This window comes from Abramis brama (assembly GCF_963993115.1).
Source record: "Abramis brama genome assembly, chromosome: 11".
NCBI classification, from domain to species: Eukaryota; Metazoa; Chordata; class Actinopteri; order Cypriniformes; family Leuciscidae; genus Abramis; species Abramis brama.
This window is the reverse complement of record NC_139973.1, coordinates 26,567,897-26,591,158: the sequence shown is the minus strand read 5'-3', so window position 1 is coordinate 26,591,158 and position 23,262 is coordinate 26,567,897. Positions and strand designations below refer to the sequence as shown.

The 23,262-nt window shown below is 36.9% G+C and overlaps 1 protein-coding gene across 6 annotated transcripts in view; it reads right to left on the bottom strand.

The window, feature by feature from the left end:
- Positions 1–23,262, bottom strand: part of LOC311092864 (centrosomal protein of 95 kDa-like) — a 198,381-nt gene that overhangs the window by 5,286 nt on the left and 169,833 nt on the right. For 4 of the 6 annotated variants that reach the window (XM_084129859.1, XM_084129861.1, XM_084129862.1 and 1 more), the window contains 2 exons: positions 9,769–9,915; positions 51–122 (listed from right to left, as the gene is read on the bottom strand). In XM_084129859.1, coding sequence (XP_083985985.1) covers positions 51–122; positions 9,769–9,915 — 219 coding nt within the window. Of the gene's footprint in view, positions 1–50; positions 123–9,768; positions 9,916–23,262 lie in introns of those variants that run through there. The other 2 variants (XM_084129860.1, XM_084129864.1) reach the window with 1 other exon arrangement.

The window sequence follows — 23,262 nt, the reverse complement described above, 5'->3', positions numbered from 1 at the left end:
AAGGGGTGGAAAATATTAATTTACAGTTCATGGAGTCAGCAAACACTCACCTTTTCCTGTGCTTTCGTACGAATTTGTATGTCTTGCCTTTCATGGGCTAAGGTTTGGGCCAATAAAGAAAACTGCAAAAGGACAAAAAGTACTTGATACATTACACAAACTACTTGATACATTACACAAACTACTGTACAGGGTCAACACAATTTAAAATCAAAGCACTAAATTAGTAAAGATTAAACAACAGTGTTTTTTGCAGTTGTATATACCTGATATGAAGTCACAGAACTTTACCTGAAAATATGTATTAATATTTCACTATTTTTCATTAATATTACGTCTTCCATTTAAGGATTATGGAGGCCACTGTGCTCTTAGGAACCTTAAGTGCAGCAAAAAAATTTTTGTAACCTTGGCCAGATCTGTGCCTTGCCACAATTCTGTCTCTGAGCTCTTCAGGCAGTTCCTTTGACCTCATGATTCTCATTTGCTCTGACATGCACTGTGAGCTGTAAGGTCTTATATAGACAGGTGTGTGGCTTTCCTAATCAAGTCCAATCAGTATAATGAAACACAGCTGGACTCAAATGAAGGTGTAGAACCATCTCAAGGATGATCAGAAGAAATGGACAGCACCTGAGTTAAATATATGAGCGTCACAGCAAAGGGTCTGAATACTTAGGACCATGTGATATTTCAGTTTTTCTTTTTTAATAAATGTGCAAAAATGTCAACAATTCTGTGTTTTTCTGTCAATATGGGGTGCTGTGTGTACAATAATGAGGAAAAAAATGAACTTAAATGATTTTAGCAAATGGCTGCAATATAACAAAGAGTGAAAAATTTAAGGGGGTCTGAATACTTTCCGTACCCACTGTATATATGGACATTTGAAGATGTACAGTATGCATCACCTTTTATGTCAAATTCTAACATTCAAATGAAATTCTATTAGAATAATTACACAATACCCAATGTTACCAGTCAAATTAAATCATTAAATCAAAATCCATCTTTGCAGTGCAGAGGTGACACAGAAGTGGCATCAGATCTGGCATTAATATATTTACACTGCGCTTGTCTGAAGTTTAAAATCATTGGTTACCCGTAAGCCAATCACATGACGTTTGGTTATGGCGTGTGTTATGCGCATGCTCAGCCGCATCTAACTTCCACTTTTAAACACATGTATGATGCGAAAACAAAACCATCGAGCGAAATACCGGAGTAAACATGGCTGTGAACGACTTTTGCAGATTATGTGAAGTAAATCTACGCATCCACGGTACAATCAGCATCTACGTCACGGCTCTCAGCCCGGCCTTTGTTCGTTGATTGGCCCGGCCGTCCGAAGGCCGCTGGAAAACTGAAAGATAGGCTGCTATCTAAGACTGACTACAGAAGCGAAATGAAATTGAGCGGAAGTAGGAAGTCTGACGTAGTCAGGCTAGCAAGTCACTGTCTTAATAAGTGAATTGAGGGAGTAATTCATTCAACCGGTTTGTTCAAATGGCTGATTCATTTGGGAAAGAAGCAAGTGATTGTTCATTGAATCATTAAATTGATTCATTCAAAACGCGGATTTCATTCAAAAAATCATCGCTGTCTGTTGCATTGAGACTCTGCTATGGCTTCATTTTGAAATTCTCGTCAGCGAAATAAAGGGAAAACAAACAATATTGTTCATAAAATGTAACTCACAATGTTAATTTATTGTTAATTTAACTGTTATATAAAATAAATATCACATTTGCAATTGTGCACGGGAAAACGGAACTCTTGCTGATGTGATATTGTAGGCCTATGATAACAACATAATATGATATAAATATAAGACAAAAATTCATTTGGGAACAACTGACATTTACCAACTTGCTTCTCCTTCTCTCCTCCTGTTTTGCGTGCAGGAGATGAACGTAATGCTGCCGCGAATGTGATGCGAAATGTCACGTGAACAAGCAAATCCACAAAGAAAGAATAATAAATAAAAAAGTACGCCAATTAGATGGTTCTAATTTGGAAAACATTTAGATATGTCTAAGTCAAATTGCCATCGAAAATTTAAGACCTTTCATAAGTAAAAATAAGACTTTTTAAGACTTTTTATGGCCTTAAATTTGAAAAATCTAATTTAAGACTTTAAGGCAAGGCAAGTTTATTTATATAGCACATTTCATACACAATGGCAATTCAAAGTGCTTTACATAGAAGAAATTAAAATAATAAAAAGAAATAAGAATAATTAAAACAGTTTAGAAAAATAAAATAAAGTACAGTACAAACAGTCGGACGAACAGTGGCACAGTGCTCATTCAGTAAATGCATAGCTAAACACAAATGTTTTGAGTCTGGATTTGAATGTGACTACTGTAGGAGCACATCTGATCTCTTCTGGAAGCTGGTTCCAGCTGCGGCTGGCATAATAGCTAAAAGCGGACTCACCATGCTTAGAGTGAACCCTTGGTATTTCTAGCTGATATGATCCTAATGATCTGAGTGATCTGTTGGGTTTATATTCAGTGAGCATATCTGCAATGTATTGAGGTCCTAGGCCATTGAATGATTTATATACCAGTAATAATACTTTAAAATCAATCCTAAATCTAACTGGGAGCCAGTGTAAAGACCTGAGGACTGGTGTGATATGTTCATATTTTCTGGTTCTGCTCAGAATCCTGGCGGCAGCGTTCTGTATGAGCTGCAACTGTCTTATGGTCTTTTTGGGAAGGCCAGTGAGGAGTCCATTACAATAATCCACCCAGCTGGTGATGAAAGCATGCACAAGTTTCTCTAAGTCTTGTCTGGAAACAAAGCATCTAATTCTTGCAATATTTTTCAGATGATAGTATGCTGATTTAGTTATTGCTTTGACATGACTACTGAAACTAAGGTCTGACTCTAGTGTCACAAGTCAAGATTCCTGACTTGATTTTTAGTTGTTTGACCCCTAGAGTGAAGGTATGCGTTCACCTTGAGAACTTCATCTTTGTTTCCAAACACAATGACTTCAGTTTTGTCTTTGTTTAACTGAAGAAAGTTTTGGCACATCCAACTGTTAACTTCATCAATGCATCGGCACAGGGAGTCAATGGGGCTGTAATCGTTAGGTGATAGGGCTAAGTAGATCTGTGTGTCGTCTGCATAGCTGTGGTAAGCAATTTGGTTCTCTCTCATTATTGGGCTCATTGGGAGCATATACAGGTTGAACAGGAGTGGTGCAAGAATTGAGCCTTGAGGGACTCCGCATGTCATGGATGTTGAAGGGTTAAAATTTAAGAATATGTTTTCAGATATGCTTCCTTACATAACATCACGGTGAAGAATACTGATTTTAGCATTTGAGGTTTTAATTTAGATAGTATATAAACTGAGAAAGTGATTATTGAGTTTACAGCAAGATATTCCTGCCCGACCTGTTTTTCCTTTGTAAGTTAAATGAGTCAGATCACACAGACTCTAACCTCATTGTCTTTAATGGCTCTTTGAGTCCCAGTATCACTCAGAACTGATGGGATTAGCACACGAATGATTCACTGAGAATCTCACCTTTTGTTCTGCAAATGGCTTTCGGACCCAAATGGCCCTTGGAGCCTTATGCTGATTGAATTAGGATTGGCTAGACCCTCAGTCTAGGGTGTTACCTTAACCTGTATACTCATTTACATGCTTTGTTTGAATTTGTCTCCACCCCCAAAAGTCCCTCCTCCTAAAATGCCTATAAGATACCATGTAAAGTTATGTTAGATTAGATTTTGTTGGACGAATCCGCAGCCGCGCTCAATAAAGAATACTTCTGTTTGAACGTGATCCCAAAGTCTCCTGGTTCTTGCTTTGAAGAAAGAAAAACTTTACAACAATGTCGACTCAGACTTATGGTCTCCTATACTCACATAATAACCTCTCCCATCTAAGTATGACCTGAACCATTTTAGGACTATCTCAGAAAGCCCCACCCAGTTTTCCAGCCTGTCAAGAAGTATGTTATGATCGACAGTGTCAAATGCAGCACTGAGGTCGAGTAGTACAAGCACTGAAAATTTGCCTGAATCAGTATTTAAGCGAATATCGTTTATTATCTTTATGAGCGCTGTCTCTGTGCTGTGGTGCGGTCGGAAACCAGATTGAAAATTGTCAAAGTATCCATTCGAGCATAAGAATTTGTTCAGCTGATTGAAGACAACTTTTTCAATGATCTTGCCTATGAAAGGAAGATTTGAGATCGGTCTATAGTTGCTTAATATGGTCTTATCCAGATTGCTCTTTTTCAGGAGGGGCTTGACAACTGCAGTTTTCAGGGAGTTTGGAAAACTCCCAGAGAGAAGTGAGGCATTTACCACTTCTAGAAGATCTGCTTCTAAACTGTTTAACACACTTTTGAAAAAAGATGTGGGAAGTGTGTCAAGGGCACATGTTGATGTTTTAAGGTACTGTATGGTTTCTTCCAAAATTTTGCCATCAATTTCTTTGAAATCAGACATAGTAACTACTTTCTCAGGTGGTCTGATCTGTCTGACCCCAGCGCAACTAAAGGATGTGCTGATCACCTTTCTGATATTATTGATTTTCTCAGAGAAGAAAGCACTTGCTGAGAGCATATTTGAGAAGAAAGTCTGACTAGCTTTGCCTAGTTCCATATTGAAAGCATGAAGGCTGTCTTTGTAGATGTTATAATGGACTACAAGTTTTGTCTTCCACCACATGCGCTCTGCTTTTCTGCATTGTCTTCTCATATTTTGCACTGCTGTTGAGTTTCTCCAAGGTGCTTTTTGTCTGCCACTCTTCTTCCTGACTTTTTACAGGAGCAATATCATCAATTACACTTTTAACTTTTGAGTTAAAAGAATCAAGGAGAAAATCAACAGAGTCAGTAGATATGCTTGGTGTTAAGGATATAGCCTTCATAAATAGTACACTAGTGTTCTCATTTAAGCATCTCTTCTTGACAGACACAGATCTAGCTTCATTGGCAGGAGAGATCAATATATCAAAGAAAATACAGAAATGATCAGACAGTGCTACATCCTTAATAACAATCGATGAAATGTTTAGACCCTTACTGATAAGTAAATATAGAGTGTGTCCACGATTGTGTGTGGGTCCATGTACATGCTGAGTCAGATCAAAAGTTTTTAAAACAGTTTTGATTTCTTTTGCCATATTGGTTTCTGCATTATCTATGTGAATGTTAAAATCTCCAGCAATGGCAAAACAGTCAAACTCTGAGGTAATTGTTGATAACAGTTCTGTAAAGTCCTCAGCAAAGGCTGGAGAGTATTTTGGAGGCCTGTAAATAATGATAAGTAAAATGCGTGGAGCACCTTTTAACACAATACCCAGATATTCGAAAGACGGGTAATTACCAAATGATATTTGCTTACATTGATAGATATTTTTAAAAAGAGCAGCTAGACCCCCACCTCTCTTAACAGCTCTGCAGACACTCATAAAAGTAAAGTTAGGAGGGGATGTTTCATTGAGGATTGTTGCACTGCAGCTGTCTTCTAATTGCGTACCGTACTGTACCGCTCAGTGGAAACGAGCCATTAGACAACACGTGTCAGGACCTACTCATTGTCATAATCATACTCTAGATCTAATATTATCACATGGAATCAATGTTAATGCTGTTGAAATTCTGCAGCAGAGCGATGACATCTCAGATCATTATCTAGACTCATGTATACTTCATTTAGCCAAGGCTGCAAAGCCGACTCCGTGTTACAAATATGTTAGACCTATCACTTCTGCCACTAAAGATTGCTTTATTAATAATCTTCCTAATCAGTTTCATCATCTCAGCATCCCAGATAGCTTAGAAGAACTTGATATTGCGACAGAAACTTTTAACTCTCTCTTTTCCAGCACTTTAGACACAGTTGCTCCTTTGCGCTTAAAGAAAATAAAGAAAATAGTCCAACGCCGTGGTACAGCGAACACACTCAGGCCCTTAAGAGAACAGCCAGAAAAATGAAGCGCAACTGGAAGAAAACAAAACTAGAGGTATTTCGCATTTCATGGAAAGAGGGCACGATTGCATACAGAGAGGCCTTAAAAGCTGCTAGATCTGCTTATTTTTCAACCCTATTAGAATAAAATAAACAAAATCCTTGGTATTTATTTGAAACAGTGGCTAAATTATCGAAAAATAAAGCTTCAAGCCCAGATGTTTCCAAGCAGCACAGCAGTAATGATTTTATGAACTTCTTCACTTATAAGATTGATAATATCAAGGAGAAAATTATAACTATGCAACCATCTACTACAGTATCGCATCAGGCAGTGCATTGTAGTCTCCCCAAGGAAAAATTCGATTCCATTCATTGCTATAGGAGAGGAAGAATTTTCTAAAATCGTTAAATCATCTAAATCGACAACATGTATGTTAGACCCTATACCGACTAAGCTACTGAAAGAGATGCTTCCAGAGGTCATAGATTCTCTTCTTAATATCATTAATTCATCTTTATCATTAGGATACGTACCAAAAACTTTTAAGCTGGCTATGATTAAACCGCTTGTTAAAAAAACGCAACTTGACCCTACAGAATTAGTCAATTACAGGCCGATCTCGAATCTATGAAGGACTAAAAATGACAGAACGAAAAATAAATAAATAAATAAATAAAAGTAGAAATAAATAAATAAATGCAGAAATAATAGTGAAAATAAATACATTTTGGTAATATAAACGGCTATTTCTGTATTTTTACATGTATTTATTTATTTATTTATGCATTTCTATATGTATTTATTTATGTATTTATACATTTATTTATATATTTATGTATTTATATATTTATTTATTTATATATTTATATATGTATTTATTTATACATTTATTTATTCCTACATTTATTTATTTCTGTATTTCCACATTTCTACATTTATTTATTTCTGTATTTCCACATTTCTACATTTATTTATTTCTGTATTTCCACATTTCTACATTTATTTTTCCCTGCGCATGTATGCTAATTGACCAATGACTAAGCCACGCCCCCAAACGCGATGAGCCAATCACAGTACGCATAGCTAACCCAATACACTCGGACATTCTCTGCTTACTTCCTCGTCCATTGCAATGCATTGCGGTTATCGGTTTTCATTCGTTTTTATGTTTTTTCTTGTCATTTTGGCTTTAAACAGCGTGTGTGTGTGATTTTGGTTGGGTGACAGTTGTAGGTTACAGTTTGACAAGAGTTTACAGTTTGACAAAAGCACAATGTTGTGTTTTACACAAATATAAGTAGGCTAAACACTTTGCAGTTTTAATTATGTCCTGTATGAACAAAATGGAGTATGTTTTTATGTTTCCACTGTTCGATCGCGCCCGCTCTCTGACACACACACACACACACACACACACACACACACACACACATTCCAGCAATGCAATCTTGACATCGCAGCCTGTTCATTATTCTGCGCTCACACCAAACGCGAATAGAGCGTCAAATTCGCGCGTATCCGCGTCTAGTTCGACGCTTGAACATTTTGAATCCAAAGCGAATAGGACGCGCGTATAAAGCGAGCGTTTGAAGCGAAATAGCACCAAACTATAACGTTTACACTGTGAACTGTAAATCTTTGTTCTGGAGCTGAAGCTTATCGACCTTCTCAACTATAAAATTATTAATATAACCCTCCAATGCATATTTAAGGCCCTTTTGGTGACATCGAGATGATATATAATCTTTCTGTCTCCAAAAAATCATCAATTGACTCCTGTGAAATGTCTCCTACTGTGACAGCTGCCACAGCGCCTGTTACCGAATGTTGACTGTTTGTCCGAGTGAGTGGAGGGGGCGTGGTTAGCCATTGGTCAATTAGCATACATGCGCAGGGAAAAATAAATGTAGAAATGTGGAAATACAGAAATAAATAAATGTGGAAATACAGAAATAAATAAATGTAGAAATGTGGAAATACAGAAATAAATAAATGTAGGAATAAATAAATGTATAAATAAATGCATATATAAATATATAAATAAATAAATATATAAATACATAAATATATAAATAAATGTATAAATACATACATAAATACATATAAAAATGCATAAATAAATAAATAAATACATGTAAAAATACAGAAATAGCCATTTATAATACCAAAATGTATTTATTTTCACTATTATTTCTGCATTTATGTATTTATTTCTACTTTTATTTATTTATTTATTTATTTTTCGTTCTGTCATTTTTAGTCCTTCATACGAATCTACTTTTTCTGTCAAAAATACTAGAAAAGGCAGTATCCTACAACTAGGTTCCTTTTTAGAAAGAAATGATATCTGTGAGGATTTTCAATCAGGATTTAGACCGTACCATAGTACTGAGACAGCTCTCATTAGAGTCACAAATGATTTGCTCTTATCATCCGATCGTGGTTGTATCTCTCTATTAGTGTTACTCGATCTTAGTGCTGCATTTGATACTATCGACCAAAGCATTCTTTTAAATAGACTAAAAAATGATGTTGGCATCAGTGGAATTGCATTAGCATGGTTTAAATCATACTTATCTGACCGTTATCAGTTTGTAACAGTAAATGAAGAGATATCTTATCGATCAAAAGTTCAGTATGGCGTACCACAAGGCTCAGTACTAGGACCATTGCTGTTCACTGTGTTCACTCATGACTGTATACAGTCATGAACAATTACTGTACATGCCCCCACTGGGCAATAAACATGTGCAATACACTATTTATACTTATTTAGCATACCATACCTCTTATTCATATTCCCTTGCATTGTATATAACAAACCTGTACGTAGAAATATTGTCTAATTTTTATACATCTATTTTTATTCACTTATTTATTTTATTTTTATCTGTCTTGTCGCTGTGCACTGGAAGCTTGTGTCACTAAGACAAATTCAAATTCACTTGCATGTGTAGGCATACTTGGCAATAAACTTTGGCAATACATTTTTTGAAGATTTTTCAGTCTGAAAACACCAAACTCCATTATTCGTGATGTGCCTTATGAAAAGAAAATTAAAAATGTTGCCCAATGCATAGAAAATACTGAGGTATATATTGTGTATTGCCATTTTGCATAAATATATTGATATGCCCCCTACTGAGCATTACATTTTGTTCTACCAGTGCTGGAGGCTCCTTCAAAGGGAGGGTGATAGGATGGCATGCAATGAGATGAACCATAACATGCAAAATTGGCTAGTGAGTTGATAGTGCTACCCGCAATGGTTGATTTTCACTCACATTTGGCAGATTGGCGGATGTTAATTTCTAACCCTGGTTGCAAAGAAACATTTATTGATACTTTATTAATATTGATTTCAGTTGATGTGTGTGATGTTTATGCACATATTGACTATTTTATATATATGGGGTATAAACCATAGTGATTCATTTTAATAATGTTTGTGTACACCCATAGAGTTCTGAATTAAAAGAAAGTTGAGTTCAAAGTACATTTCAATTGCGAAGCATTTAACTCGCTAAATACTCCAAAATAAAAGTTATTGTGTTCTTGAGCTCTGACTGATTGCTTCTGAAAAGCAAACATTACACTGTCCATTATCAAATAGTGACCTTGTCCAATTTTAAAGTCGTAAACAGAAGTTGCATAAGTCATTTCTTCTCTTTTGAAAAATATAGGACAGGACTTGATTTAGTAAATCTGGAATTGATTTGATAATTTTGGTTTGCTACTGATTTTATGGAGACTTTAAAGACAAGCTGAATGCTACACACACGCTACGGGTTTCATGGGAGGAGGCCCACATACTGTTTTTACCTGGTCTCTGTAGTAGTTCTCCATGGCCTCAATCTCATCTTGGTATCTGCGGTAGTTCTCCTGAAGCAGTTCTTTACTGTATGCTCGCTGCTCTCTCAGATGAGCCTTCTGCCGTTCCAATCCTTCTTCAAAGATCTGCTTGAGCTTCTGCATAAACAAATATTTTTTTTTCTGTTCATTAAATGATTTGCAGGACAAGCTCTTATAAAAGCAAAAAAAATTGCATATTATTGTGCATGTGTACATGTATTTTACTCAATCCAAGATCCAAGAGGCCGCCTGCGTCTAAGTGTGTTTGTGTTTTCTTTGTTTTTATTGTTGTGTTTAATTTCAAACATCTCAACCTAGGCTGACCTTCAAAGAGCCGTATAGATTTGACTAGAGAAATGTATGCATGTATCCACTCCTGTGATAGATCTTTAATCTTAGGAGATTTTAATATCCATGTGCGTTTTTGTTCTTCAATTTCTTTAGCTAAAGACGACTCTTTGGGATTACTCAGCTAGTGAAAGGCCCCTCACACATCCTAGGTCATACACTTGATCTTTTGTTGACTTGTGGCCAATCTATCTATGACACTGACATTTGTGATTTTAGTTTTAAGGCTCAAAAATCTGTAATATTTACAACCCCTCTTCTGTTGTCATCTGTAAACCCCAGACTTTTACAAAATTGGAAAATTAGATCTGACACTGGGGCAGATTTTCCCATGGCCTTTAAAGGGGCTTCTAAGTCTTGTAACCTAGAATGATAAACCCTCCTGATTTATGGAGTGCTGAAGATCATCTTATTTTATATTATTCTACCTGTATTAAGATTCTGGATGATATTTCTCCTTTGAAACCTAAACCTGTTAAACCGAGATTAGAGCATAGGCTGAACAATAGCACATGCCCTCTTGGACAGATCTGTAGAAGAGATTCACTGTCAAATTTTCAGAAAGCGGTCATATACAGAATATTAGATCTCACACCCAACCTCCTGTGTTTGATCCTATTATTTGCTCTGGTGTTTTATCTCAATTTGAACCCATTTCCTTCGAAACCCTTCAAGAAGTGATCAATCAGTTAAAGCCTACCTCCTATCATGGCACAATTCATATCTGTTGAAAGAAGTACTAGATACTGTTGGGCGTAGTATAGTGTCCATAGTTGCTAAATGGCTTGTCACAAGGACTATGCCAGAGTGTTTAAAAACACGCTATTGTCCAACAACGTAAGAAACCAAATCTTAATCAAAATTGTGTCAAAATTGTGTTCCGTGCTTGTATGGACTGTGCTTTCTAATGCAGTACTACCCTGTATTTCACTAATTATTCTTAATATATATTATGCTATTTTCTTCTTGCAATAAAAAAATAAATAAAAAAACTATAGAAAATGTGAATTATAGGCTACACATTTGCTTGGGAGTATTAAGAGTGATAGCCTAGTTTTCTAATACATTTAATTAATTGACAAAGCCTATAGGCCTTTAGAATATGTTGTGACCACATTAATATTTGTTACAAATAAAAAACTTTTGAAATGTACATTTATTGATTAGAAACACTTTCCGGTGCCTTATTCATTGTCTGTCATTTTATTAGTTGTATTTTTATTTTTATTTGATACTTAATGACAACTTAAATAAAATCGTAAATATTTGTTCTTAACTGATGTTGGCCGACAGCGTTTATGTTTTACCGTTCTTAGTGATACTTAGAAATAAAAGACAGTAAGTTATTATGGTCAAGCATTTAAAAAATATGGCAAGTTACAACATTACAATAAGTTTGCATTGCCCTCTACCACAGGTGACAAAACCTTCTAAAGGTGCTTAATGTATCTGTTCAAGGCAGTTTTTGTCAGGCGATCGCACCAGAAAGTCACAATGGCCTGAAGCAGCTCATCTTTAGTCCACTAAATTATCGTTTTGTGAGTCACTCACGAAAATGAGATGACTGACAGCAATAACCATAGCAACGGATGAAAAACATCAAATTTCAAAACAGATCCGTGCATTAAACAAATCAGTGTTGGCTGAATTATGTTTAGTAGCCTATATCTTTAAAAAGCCTCTAAACATTATTGTTCCTAGTTGACAGTGATTAGAAGTACATTTAGACCTACTTGATATGAGCATGTTGCATTCCTTATGTGAATGATATATTGCAGTTAAATCTGTATATTTGTTTTAATAGGTTACATTAAAACTAAATAATAAATACTAACTAAATAGTATTGCTTTAAATGTTAAAACTAAAACATTAAGAAGACTCAATTAAATTAAAGTTAAAAAAAACCCTGAAAATAGTATGAAAATAAAACAATTTTTTTTTTTTTGGAAAATATATATAAATATTCAGAGTAATCCACCTTTTCTACCTTTTATTTATTTTATGGCATAATGCACACACCATGTGTAATGATTTAAAATACTGGCTAGTACTGCACAGTAAAAAGTAAGCACACTTCATGCACTGCCATCACTGTAATATTTCACTGTAGCAGTAGTCAAATAGCTGGAACATTAAGGATTTATATGATAAATAATTAGCCGAGATTAAACATTATAATGTTATAATGTTACCAGTAATTTATTTCATTATTTTATCTTCACTTACAAGTGAAAATAAAATATTTCCAGCCTTATTGAGCAATGGTGCCAAACCGCCCCTTTGCGCCTGATGGTGATTTCGCAAAAGAGAAACACGTGACTGGGTTGTATTTAGTTCCGTGGCCTTGCGACGTTGGTAATAGACATTTTGGTTGACTGAATTACTGTATATATAAAATATATTTTTTTACATTCACGCACAAGTCAATAGCAGGTTCTTTTTCTGAAATGAACTACTGACGCAAAACACATCAACAGGAAAACAGTCTGCAGTAACATACTCTATACATGTCATGCAATAGTAACAATTCAGCTGACTCGTACAAACTTGTACATCATAACTCCAGATGGGATATATAAAGAACAATAAATATACACACTGCCCTTATGTTGATAATAATTGCATGCCTAATTTGGCTATGCCAACATTTAACACTTTTGGTCGAAGGTCATGAGCAGGCTATCAGAGATCCTTGTAGCATTACTTGGAGACTTGACCACGCTAGCCACTACACAACACTGACTGCAAAAAAAAAAAAAAAAAAAAAAAAAGACAACTGGAAAGACCAGCCTGTTCTCATCCCAAGGCGTCATATACTGACGCTTTTGACATTTCGTCTACATCGAACGCACATGGCACCCTTTAGCGTCAATATGAGACGCAGATAGATATGGGCCAGAAGGCGCCTCCTAGCGGTCTAACCCTAACCCTACCCCAGACCTAAACCTACCCATAACCGAACAAAGCTCTGTGCGTGTCATATTGACGCTAAAGGGTGCCATGTGCGTTCGATGTAGACGAAATGTCAAAAGCGTCAGTATATGATGCCCTAGGATGAGAATGCGTTGGAAAGACAGATTAAAACTTTCAATAAACCTCTGGCCTAATCTGCTAACAACAGTTAACCTGACAATTGGGACAGACAATTAACCTGTCTGTCCCATGAACACTCAGGATTAATTGTTTATTCCGGGGCATGGGAAATGTCTTTCTTAATTTACCGTACTACTAAGAGCAGTAGCAAAAATCTATGATTAGTGACTCCAGTTATGAGCTTGAGACACGGACAACTTTACGTGTGACATGAACAAGATTTTATTAACTAGTCTAAACACTTAAACTACTCTAACATACACACACACATACATGCATATAGTTTACCAAGGGAAAGAGAGCTGAAGCAGAATACAGGAAAGCAAGAAGTTATAGCATTGTTTGAAATTCAGCAGATCAACAGCCTTGAGCAAACCATCAGTTTAGTTCTAACACGCCCTTCTTTAAAGGGGTAAGGATACTTAATGTATCAAATAATGAGACTAAGTTTGATACTTGCATATCTCGCCCATTTGAATTAAACTGTCCTGATGCAATCTGTTGAGGCTCCAGTTGATCTTTGCTGATGGGTCTTGATGAGAGAGAACCAGTGGTAGTCAGAGTATCTTTGGTGAATGGAAAGACAAGGCCGCAGCCTGGCACAAGCTTGGTGGGTCCTTAGAAGCTTCTAGTTCAGCATCATCTTCACGTCAGCATTTCAGAAAGGGACTAAGCGAGAGCTAAGAGCTTATCAGTGACTTTAAAGGAACACTCCACCCATTTGCATTAAGCTTTGCAATGTTAGAAACCCAGTCATACTATTAAATGGTCGTGCAACATTTTCTCATTTTCCCGAGACGGGAGAAATCTGTATTTACCTCTTTACACTTCCTCCTACAATGACGCAAAAATCGTCATTTTGCGTCATTGTAGGAGGAAGTGTAAGAGGGGGGGATTTCTGTTAAGACTACAAGCACTAGTTCCCACCCTTTCAAACCCGCCCATAGGGGGTTGGACCTAACGCGCTAACAGACCTATCACAGATCAGTGCCAGTGCGTTTGATTTCACCGGCAGAAACCTGCATGTCCGGCCGTCGAGATCGTCCAAAATGTCCGGGATTCGGCTTTTTCTTTCTACGGTCGCCATTCATTGTTTACATGCACACCTTTTGTTTCAATCTAACTGAATTCATTCCGATTGGTGAATCTGAATGTAGTGTTTACATGAACGCTAAACAAGTGATCGGTTGATGTGCGTTTTACCATTGCTAAGAAAATACCCGCTCCTCCGTGAGAGATAGCCCACGAGACCGGTGCGTCTCACAGGCGCCGCTCATCAGTAATCACGCCACCGCTTTTGCGTTCTACAGTCGCCATTCATCATGTTTACTGTGGCGAGCAGGACGAGGCTAGGGCCGCGGGAGAAAGACGCGAGGCCGGTGGCGTGATCGGTTGATGTGCGTTTTACCATTGCTAAGAAAATACCCGCTCCTCCGTGAGAGATACGAGACCAGTGCGTCTCACTGGTGTCGCTCATCAGTAATCACGCCACCGGCCTCGCGTCGTTCTCCCGCGGCCCTAGTCTCGTCCTGCTTGCCACAGGAAACACAATGAATGGAGACTGTAGAACGCAAAAGCCGAATCCCGGACATTTTGTGTGATATGCGATCTCAAAAACCCGGGCAGACTCACGGAGACTACTAGTAACTTAGCTTAGCTTTATTGTTTACAACTGCTCTCTAACCGGTAGGCGTGGCTTGGGAGTGGCCTCGTAGAGCAGCGAAGCAAGTGCATTCTGGGAGTTGTTGTCTTTCATCCACATGAGCCAAAAATACATTTTCTGGCTTTTCTCAGTCTAGAAAGCTCCAAATTCAAAAATAATTTCGCATTTCTTCTACATAAATGACCCAATTTAAATACACATTCATCTTTCCAGAGGTGGAGTGTCCCTTTAAAGCGTGAAGATGGCACAACCTCTGGATGTGTGTGAGCCAATGAAAAGATTTCCCTTTGGAGGGAAATTTTACGACCCATTGTGTTCTAGCAGGGCATTTGAATATGTACTTTCATTGGGTGTTTAAGAAAAGAATATTTAAGATTCTTATAATACTAATGCGTTACAAAGTTAGCAAAATGTAATGTAAATTAACAAATCGGAGATGAAGATTGGAGTTTATAGAGACCAAAAATGCCACACATATGATTTTAGTTGACCATAGTATGCAAAGTCTGAAACATTAACCCAATAGAGTTTACAAGAATACAAAAACACCACATAAAAGGAAAATCATGAGATGGGAAAATTAGATACATGTTTACACATTTCTCAAGTGGTTATATATAGAATATATAGGACTACAGGGTTTATTTCTCTTCCTCTGCAAGAATTTAAGTGAGAGTTGCGGCTCTCTGGAAATTCCTTTTGGTCGTAAAACTCTTATCAGTCTCAGTATGTCCTGTAACAAGACACCGCGTTTTGCCAGTGTGTTAGCTTCATTTGGGATGTTAGTTTTTGGGGGAAGTTTCACAGGCATTTGTTGGGAGAGTGAGTTTGCTGGATTATTCATTAAATAAATGAATAATTTGTGTGTGTCTGATTGGTCCAGACGCTACAGTACGGTGTACATTTTATCATCCTCAGACATAAGGCGAAAATGCGTAATGCCTTAGAATAAAAGGCTTCAGCCATTGAACGAAACGGCATTATGCCTCAGACGGAAAGGCTTCAGGTCTCACAATGTCAGGTCTCATACAATTAGGCATTCTACGAAAAGTACTTTGACATCAGTCAAAGGCTTCGCGCAAAACGGACGGCCCAGATACATCACTGCAAAGTTATTTTTGTTCTTCGTTTAGGGGTAAAACAAAGTTGGAAATACCTTTGCAGCGATTTAGATGAATATGTAAATATGTTTTTCCATTCCAATGCACTACTTTTCCATTGTTTTTCTATGTAAACACATGCTAGACAGACGTGTATAACTACTGCGTTTGCGTCTTCAGCAGTGTCTTGCGCATGACACAGCCTTCTAAAAACGTTGTGCTTTAGTTAAAATCAGTTCAACTTTCTCGGACCTTGCGTTTTTTCTCCATTCCACTGCCATTCCACTCTCAAAGCAAAACCGCGTTCTGTGTGAACAAGTCCTTAAACGTGTAAAAATTGTGATGTGTCACTTTCGATCAGAATTACAGCTTAATTTTGTACTATAAAGTAAAGGCTATGTTTTTTGTATAATTTTTAGATTCTGTTGGCTTTTAACCCATCACAATGCCATTCTTCAATAGTCTTTTTCTCCCCCCCCCCCTTTTTGATATTTAATTTTAACTATTCTCAAATTGTTGTAAGACATAATGTGTGTGTGTAATTCTGGAGAATCTATCTATTGATGGTGTTCATTTTATGTATTTATATATAATCCCTTGGCAATGTTCTTTATGTAATTGTTATTCGAGAATAATAATAATGATAATAAAAAAACTTGCAAAAGAGAGAGAAAAAGAAAGAGAGGTTGAGACAACAGGTACCTGTTATATTTTATTCTCTATTTTTAATTAAATGTTACACTGGTAAAATTCTATACAGAAGAGAAAATGCTGATTTTCACATTGGTCTGCAGAAAAACAGCAACGGGCTGAATGAAAATGTAAATCAACTTTCTGACAGTAGGAACAGCAGAAATAAACCTGTTTCCCCGGTAACCTCTGTTACACAGACCAGCGCTGTGGTTGTATAACAACGCAGTCTCATAGCTGCAAATATCTACTTGCGATTCTGCAAATAAAACTTACAAATGAAAAAAAAAAAAGAAGCTTCTGACAGTATGAGGCCAAACAAGTTAAGTTTAATTTAATAAAATTTCCACTCAGTATCTATACTGAAAATCACGCCTGGAAATCACTTTCCTGAGTTTCCCTGTCTTCAGTCAAAAGATGAAGGCCATGGCATTCAGCGCCGTTTTATATAGGCGCTGAGTCAGCTGACATTTTGCACACTGAAGCAGAAAGTATACTTCGTTTTTTTCGAATGCACAGCCCTGCAAAGTATACTTTTGACTCATCCGTGTACACAGGCCTTCCAATGCGCAGTTTTGAGCAATCTTGCCACGAGTTACAACCCATGTAAATATCTTTGCATTCTTTCATGCTAGAGTTGTAAAAATGAAGGTACTTTCTAACCACTTCGTTAACCACGAGGCATTTCCCCTCATGTCAGTGAATCTATAGTGCGTCTCAATTCATGCTCTCTCTATGACACCTACAAACCACATTCACCAGTTGTTACTCTATAGATTTCACTGTTTATTTTCGCCAAACTTCTTACTGTGATGTGCAATGACTGCAATGAGAGTTGAGCTTTCCTTTCTGTTGCAAAGCGGTTTCCTGTCTGCCTGAGTGAATTGTGTTGTAACTCCGTATAGCTTTGTTTTTTAACTTGTATCTTTCCTGCCATTTATATTGCTTAATATAATTTAATGTAGCATCTGGACCAATCAGACACACACAAATTATTCATTATATTTAATGAATAATCCAGCAAACTCACTCTCCCAACAAAGGTCTATGAAACTTCGGTTTCCGTTTCGTTTTACGACCCCAAAAGGAATTTCCAGAGAGTTGTGACTCTCACTTAATTCTGGCTGAGGAGGAGAAATAAACCCTGTTAATCCTATATATTCTATATATAACCACTTGAGAAATATATAAACATGTATCTAATTTTCCCATCTCATGATTTTTCCTTTTATGTGGTTTGGCCTATGTATTCTTGTAAACTCTATTGGGCTAATGTTTCAGACTTTGCATACTATGGTTTACCAAAATCATATGTGTGGCATGTTTGGTCTCTATAAACCAATCTTTGTCCCCCATTTCTTAGTTTACATTACATTTTGCTAACTTTGTGACGCATTAGTATTATAAGAATCTTGAAAATTATTTTCTTAAACACCCAATGAAATTACATATTCAAATGCCCTGCTAGAACACAATGGGGTTGTAAAAATTTCCCTCCGAAAGGAACACTTCTTATTGGCTTAAAACTTAAATCTTCACGTTTTAAAAATCACTGATCACAAGATCAGCCCTCTTACTCTCTTAGTCCTTTTCTGGAATCCTGATGTGAAGATGATGCTGAACTAGAAGTTTTCTAAGGACCCCCAAGCTTGTGCCAAGCTGCGGCCTTGTCTTTCCATTCACCAAAGATCCTCTGACTCCCACTGGTTCTCTCTCATCAAGACAATATCAGCAAAGATCAACTGGAGCCTCAACAAATTGCATCAGGACGGTTTAATTGAAATGGACGAGACATGCATGAATCACCCTTTGAGAATTCTGTTGAAAGTGCCCAAGTGATTGGTGATTCTATAACACGGAATGTGAAAATAGAGACACCAGTCAATTACAGGCCAATCTCGAATCTACCTTTTCTGTCAAAGATACTAGAAGAGGTGGTATCCTCACAACTATGTTCCTTTTTAGAAAGAAATTATATCTGTGAGGATTTTAAGTCAGGATTTAGACCGTACCATAGTACTGAGACTGCTCTCATTAGAGTTACAAATGATATGCTCTTATCATCCGATCGTGGTTGTATCTCTATTAGTGTTACTCGATCTTAGTGCTGCATTTGATACTACTGACCACAACATTCTTTTAAATAGACTCGAAAATTATGTTGGCATTAGTGGAATTGCATTAACATGGTTTAAATCATACTTTATCTGACCGTTATCAGTTTGTAGCAGTAAATGAAGAGATGTCTCATCGATCACAAGTTCAGTATGGCGTACCACAAGGCTCAGTACTAGGACCGTTGCTTTTCACTCTGTACATGCTACCCTTGGGAGATATCATTAGGAAGCATGGAATTAGTTTTCACTGTTATGCTGATGATACTCAGCTCTATATTTCTTCACGCCCTGACGAAACTTACCAATTCACAAAATTAACGGAATGCATAGCTGATATAAAAAATTGGATGACTAGTAATTTCCTACTACTTAATTCTGAAAAAACAGAGATTCTAATTATTGGACAAAAAACTTCCGCACGTAATAATCTAGAATACTGTCTAACACTTGATGGCTGCTCTGTCAAGTCCTCGTCGTCGGTTAGGAACCTGGGTGTGCTCTTTGATACCAATCTTTCATTTGAAAGTAACGCGTCTAGTATCTGTAAAACCGCATTTTTCAATCTTAAAAATATACAGTATCTAAATTACGCTATATGCTCTCATTGACAAATGCGGAACAATTAGTTCATGCGTTCATGACCTCAAGGCTAGATTATTGTAATGCTCTACTGGGTGGTTGCCCTGCATGCTTAATAAACAAACTACAGCTGGTCCAAAACGCAGCAGCTCGAGTTCTTACCAGAACCAGGAAGTATGACCATATTAGCCCTGTTCTGTCAACACTGCATTGGCTCCCTATTAACCCTCTGGGGTCTGAGGTGTTTTCTGGCCCTGGAGGTGTTCTGACATGCTCTGACATTTGTGCTTATTTCCGTTACTTGTGACATTTTCATGGCTAAAGTCTGATCACACTGTATTCAGCACAAACTCTGCTACAATAATATGTCAGCAGCATGTATGTAAAAGTTTGTAGTTTTGAGATAATGACATTTATGCGTGGTTTGTGAAAATACAAAAAAAAATTGTCACTGAAATAAGGTCATGAAACCCATACTGATTATTTCTTCACAAGACTTTTGAAAATTGTATCACGTAGCCTAGAATATTTGCTCCAAAACTATGTGAAAATCATCCTGACTGCTCATTCAGATAAGACAATATATTGATTTAAAATTTGTAAGACGTGTTTTGTGTAAGAAAGCTGAGTCCTGAATATTGATGGATTTTCACACCTGAGAAAGACAAAGACCCTCCCCTAATGGCCCTATTAGGAGCTATCAGGCCCTATCATTCTGAGAAACCTTGCACAAAGAATGAGGAGATTTAAAAAAGAATGGCTTTTTGATTGTTTGGATTTATTTGATTGTTGTTTATTTACAACACAATCCAAAGATACACAACAAATGACAAAAAAGCACACTATTGAAAACAATGATCCAAAGGCAGAGACCTTTGTGCCATTCCTAAAAACATTGTACATACCTTTCATTTCCAAGGTGTTTGATTTTCACTTTACCATGTTCATGTACAGAGACTCATGTGAATGTTGAAGTCAGCAGGACTCATCAGTGGGGCATCTGGTCCCTGTAAAAAACAAAATAAAAAACACTGTGACCAAGCTGATATCAAGAGAAACTATAGGGCTGCACGATTTTGGGAATAGATTTTAGATTTTTCTGGTTAAAATTGCTTTTTAAAATTCACAGAATACACACACAAATGTTTCCAACAATATATAATGAACACCAGGTTTGTTGTGCCTTGTAGGCATAGGCTATGCGCAGTGCTGCATAAAATAATAATAATAACAATAACCTATAGCAGCCTGTAAATCTTTCAAAAGGATCACTTCAGTAACAACTACGCTAGAGAAAAATATATTGATTATCATATGTTACTTCAAATGTTTCCATTCGTTATGATGATATGAAATGAGATTGGAGTAAAAACATGAAGCCTAATGTTTGGTGCGTTTTGCTTTTCAAACGCACAGCGAGTTTTGAATATGAAACATTCAAACGCACAGCGCGCTCCAAAATATGAAACATTCAAACGCACAGCGCGCTCCAAAATATGATACATTCAGACGCACAGCGCGCTCCAAAATATGATACATACAAACGCACAGCGCGCTCCAAAATATGAAACATTATGGTTACCATATTATACATATCTACTTTTGAGCAGATATCCACAAACAGTATTTAACAGTAAACACTGGTCTAAATATTATAATATTCACCATATATCTAGCAACAGTTCAACTGCAATGTGAAGTTTATGCAACAATAACATTTAACTAATACAATTAAGAATTTCTTACCTTACATCTTTCTTGTCTTCAAATCGCGTTCTTCTTCTGAGGTAAATCCAATGCAAGCTCACGGCGTGTCTTCCAAACTCAACGAAAAGCAAAGACTGATGAAGTTTGGTGCTTTGTTTTTGAGGTAATGAGCGTGTTCGCATTCCATGTGGACGATTTGCATGTCAATCTCTTTTGCGCACATGGGTGTGGTCAAATTAAAAATAATGAGCAAGGGTTTGAGAAGCTGGACATCTTGTTGGTTTTATACAAATTACTTAGAGAATATTTGTTTTCAGTTTGAATCTGATCATTTAAAAGTACACACTTAAATGTTTATAAAGATATACGGCTCATAAATGTGTGACAAGTATTCGCTGAGTTTTGTTTCAGTTTATAGACGTGCTCAAGAAAAAAAAGTTCACCGAGATGGAGAGGCAGAAAGCACACCCTGTTTATTTTCTTTATTTTACAAAAGCACAATGTTTTGATTTGATTGTAAGTGGACACATACAAAAGTAGAAAGATTCCTTTTTCATATTTCTTTTTTCTGTATGACCACAAATGATGGAGTAATTTAAGTTTATTGTGCTACAATGTGAAGAAAATCCAGCAAAACGCGCCGGCGCGTTTACCGACCTCAGAGGGTTAAACCTCATATAAATTTTAAAATATTGCTGATTACTTACAAAGCACTAAATGGTTTAGCTCCGCAGTACTTGAGCGAGCTCTTAACGCATTATAGTCCTTCACGTCTATTGCGATCTCAAAATTCCGGCCAGTTGATAATACCTAGAATATCAAAATCGACTGCTGGCAGTAGATCCTTCTCCTATTTAGCACCAAAACTTTGGAACAGTCTTCCTAACATTGTCCGGGAAGCAGACACACTCTGTCAGTTCAAAGCTAGACTAAAAACACATCTCTTTGACCTAGCATACACATAACACATTATAGACTTCTATAATTCAATGTTAGGCTGCATAGATCAGGTCAGCTGGAACCGGGAACACTTCCCATAAATCCTGATGTACTCGTTACATCATAAGAAGAATGGCATCTATGCTAATTTTAGTGTTTTTGTTTATCCCAAGGTTTTTCCGCAGCCTGCCGGATCCAGGCTATATCTAGATCTGATGAAGGACCTGTGCCTGGACGCGATGACAGCGCAGTCCTGAAATGTCAACTAGTATCTCCCCTGTGAAGGCCTCCCTCCCCTCCCTTTACCTCTCTACAGATAAATTGTTGTCGGGATAATTCCGGTTCGCGTGGCTACGTGATATCTAAGTGATAAAAATTCTGTATTATAAATTTTAAGGCCAGACAAGTAGTATGTTGAGGGTTGATTTGTAGGGAAGGACTACACGCCTGCACACATATATTCAAATGCGCATACCTATTGACTGAACTCATAATGTGCATGTGCACGCCATCAGCATTCTCACTGGTTCGTGTTTTTGAAGTTTGCACAGACAGAACTTAAGAGTTTTGTTAAAACGGTGTCATGTTAGCAGCCCCTAAGTTAATAACTAATGATCGTTGCGACAGAAGTGAATCAATCAAACTAACTTTAGCTGGACAATAACTTTATTCTAGAGCTGCTATAAAGCCAAAACAATCTCTGTTACTTTAATTTCCTATTATCAATGTACAGCTGCTTTGGAACAAACTACATTGTTAAGAGTGCTATATAAATGAAGATGACTTGACTTGACAATATTGACGGAAAAAATCATCCTCTTCACACGTGCAAAAATGTGCCTGGAAACATCACAGTGGAGCGGTGCTTACTGTGAATGATACGAATTGTACTACTGACTATTTAAACAGAGCAGTGTAATTTTTATATGTTAGGTTGACTATTTTATTATTATATTTTATTACGGCTATAATGAACAGGCTGCGATGTCTAAGATTGCAATGCTGGAATGCACAATATGCTGTGTGTGTGTGTGTGTGTGTGTGTGTGTGTGTGTGTGTCGCGATTGAACAATGGAGACATAAAAAAATGCTCCGTCATTTTGTTCATACAGGACATCATTCAAACTGCAAAGTATTTACTTATATTTGTGTACACTCGCAATAAAACACAACATTGTGCTTTTGTCAAACTATAAACTCGTGTCAAACTGTAACCTACAACTGTCA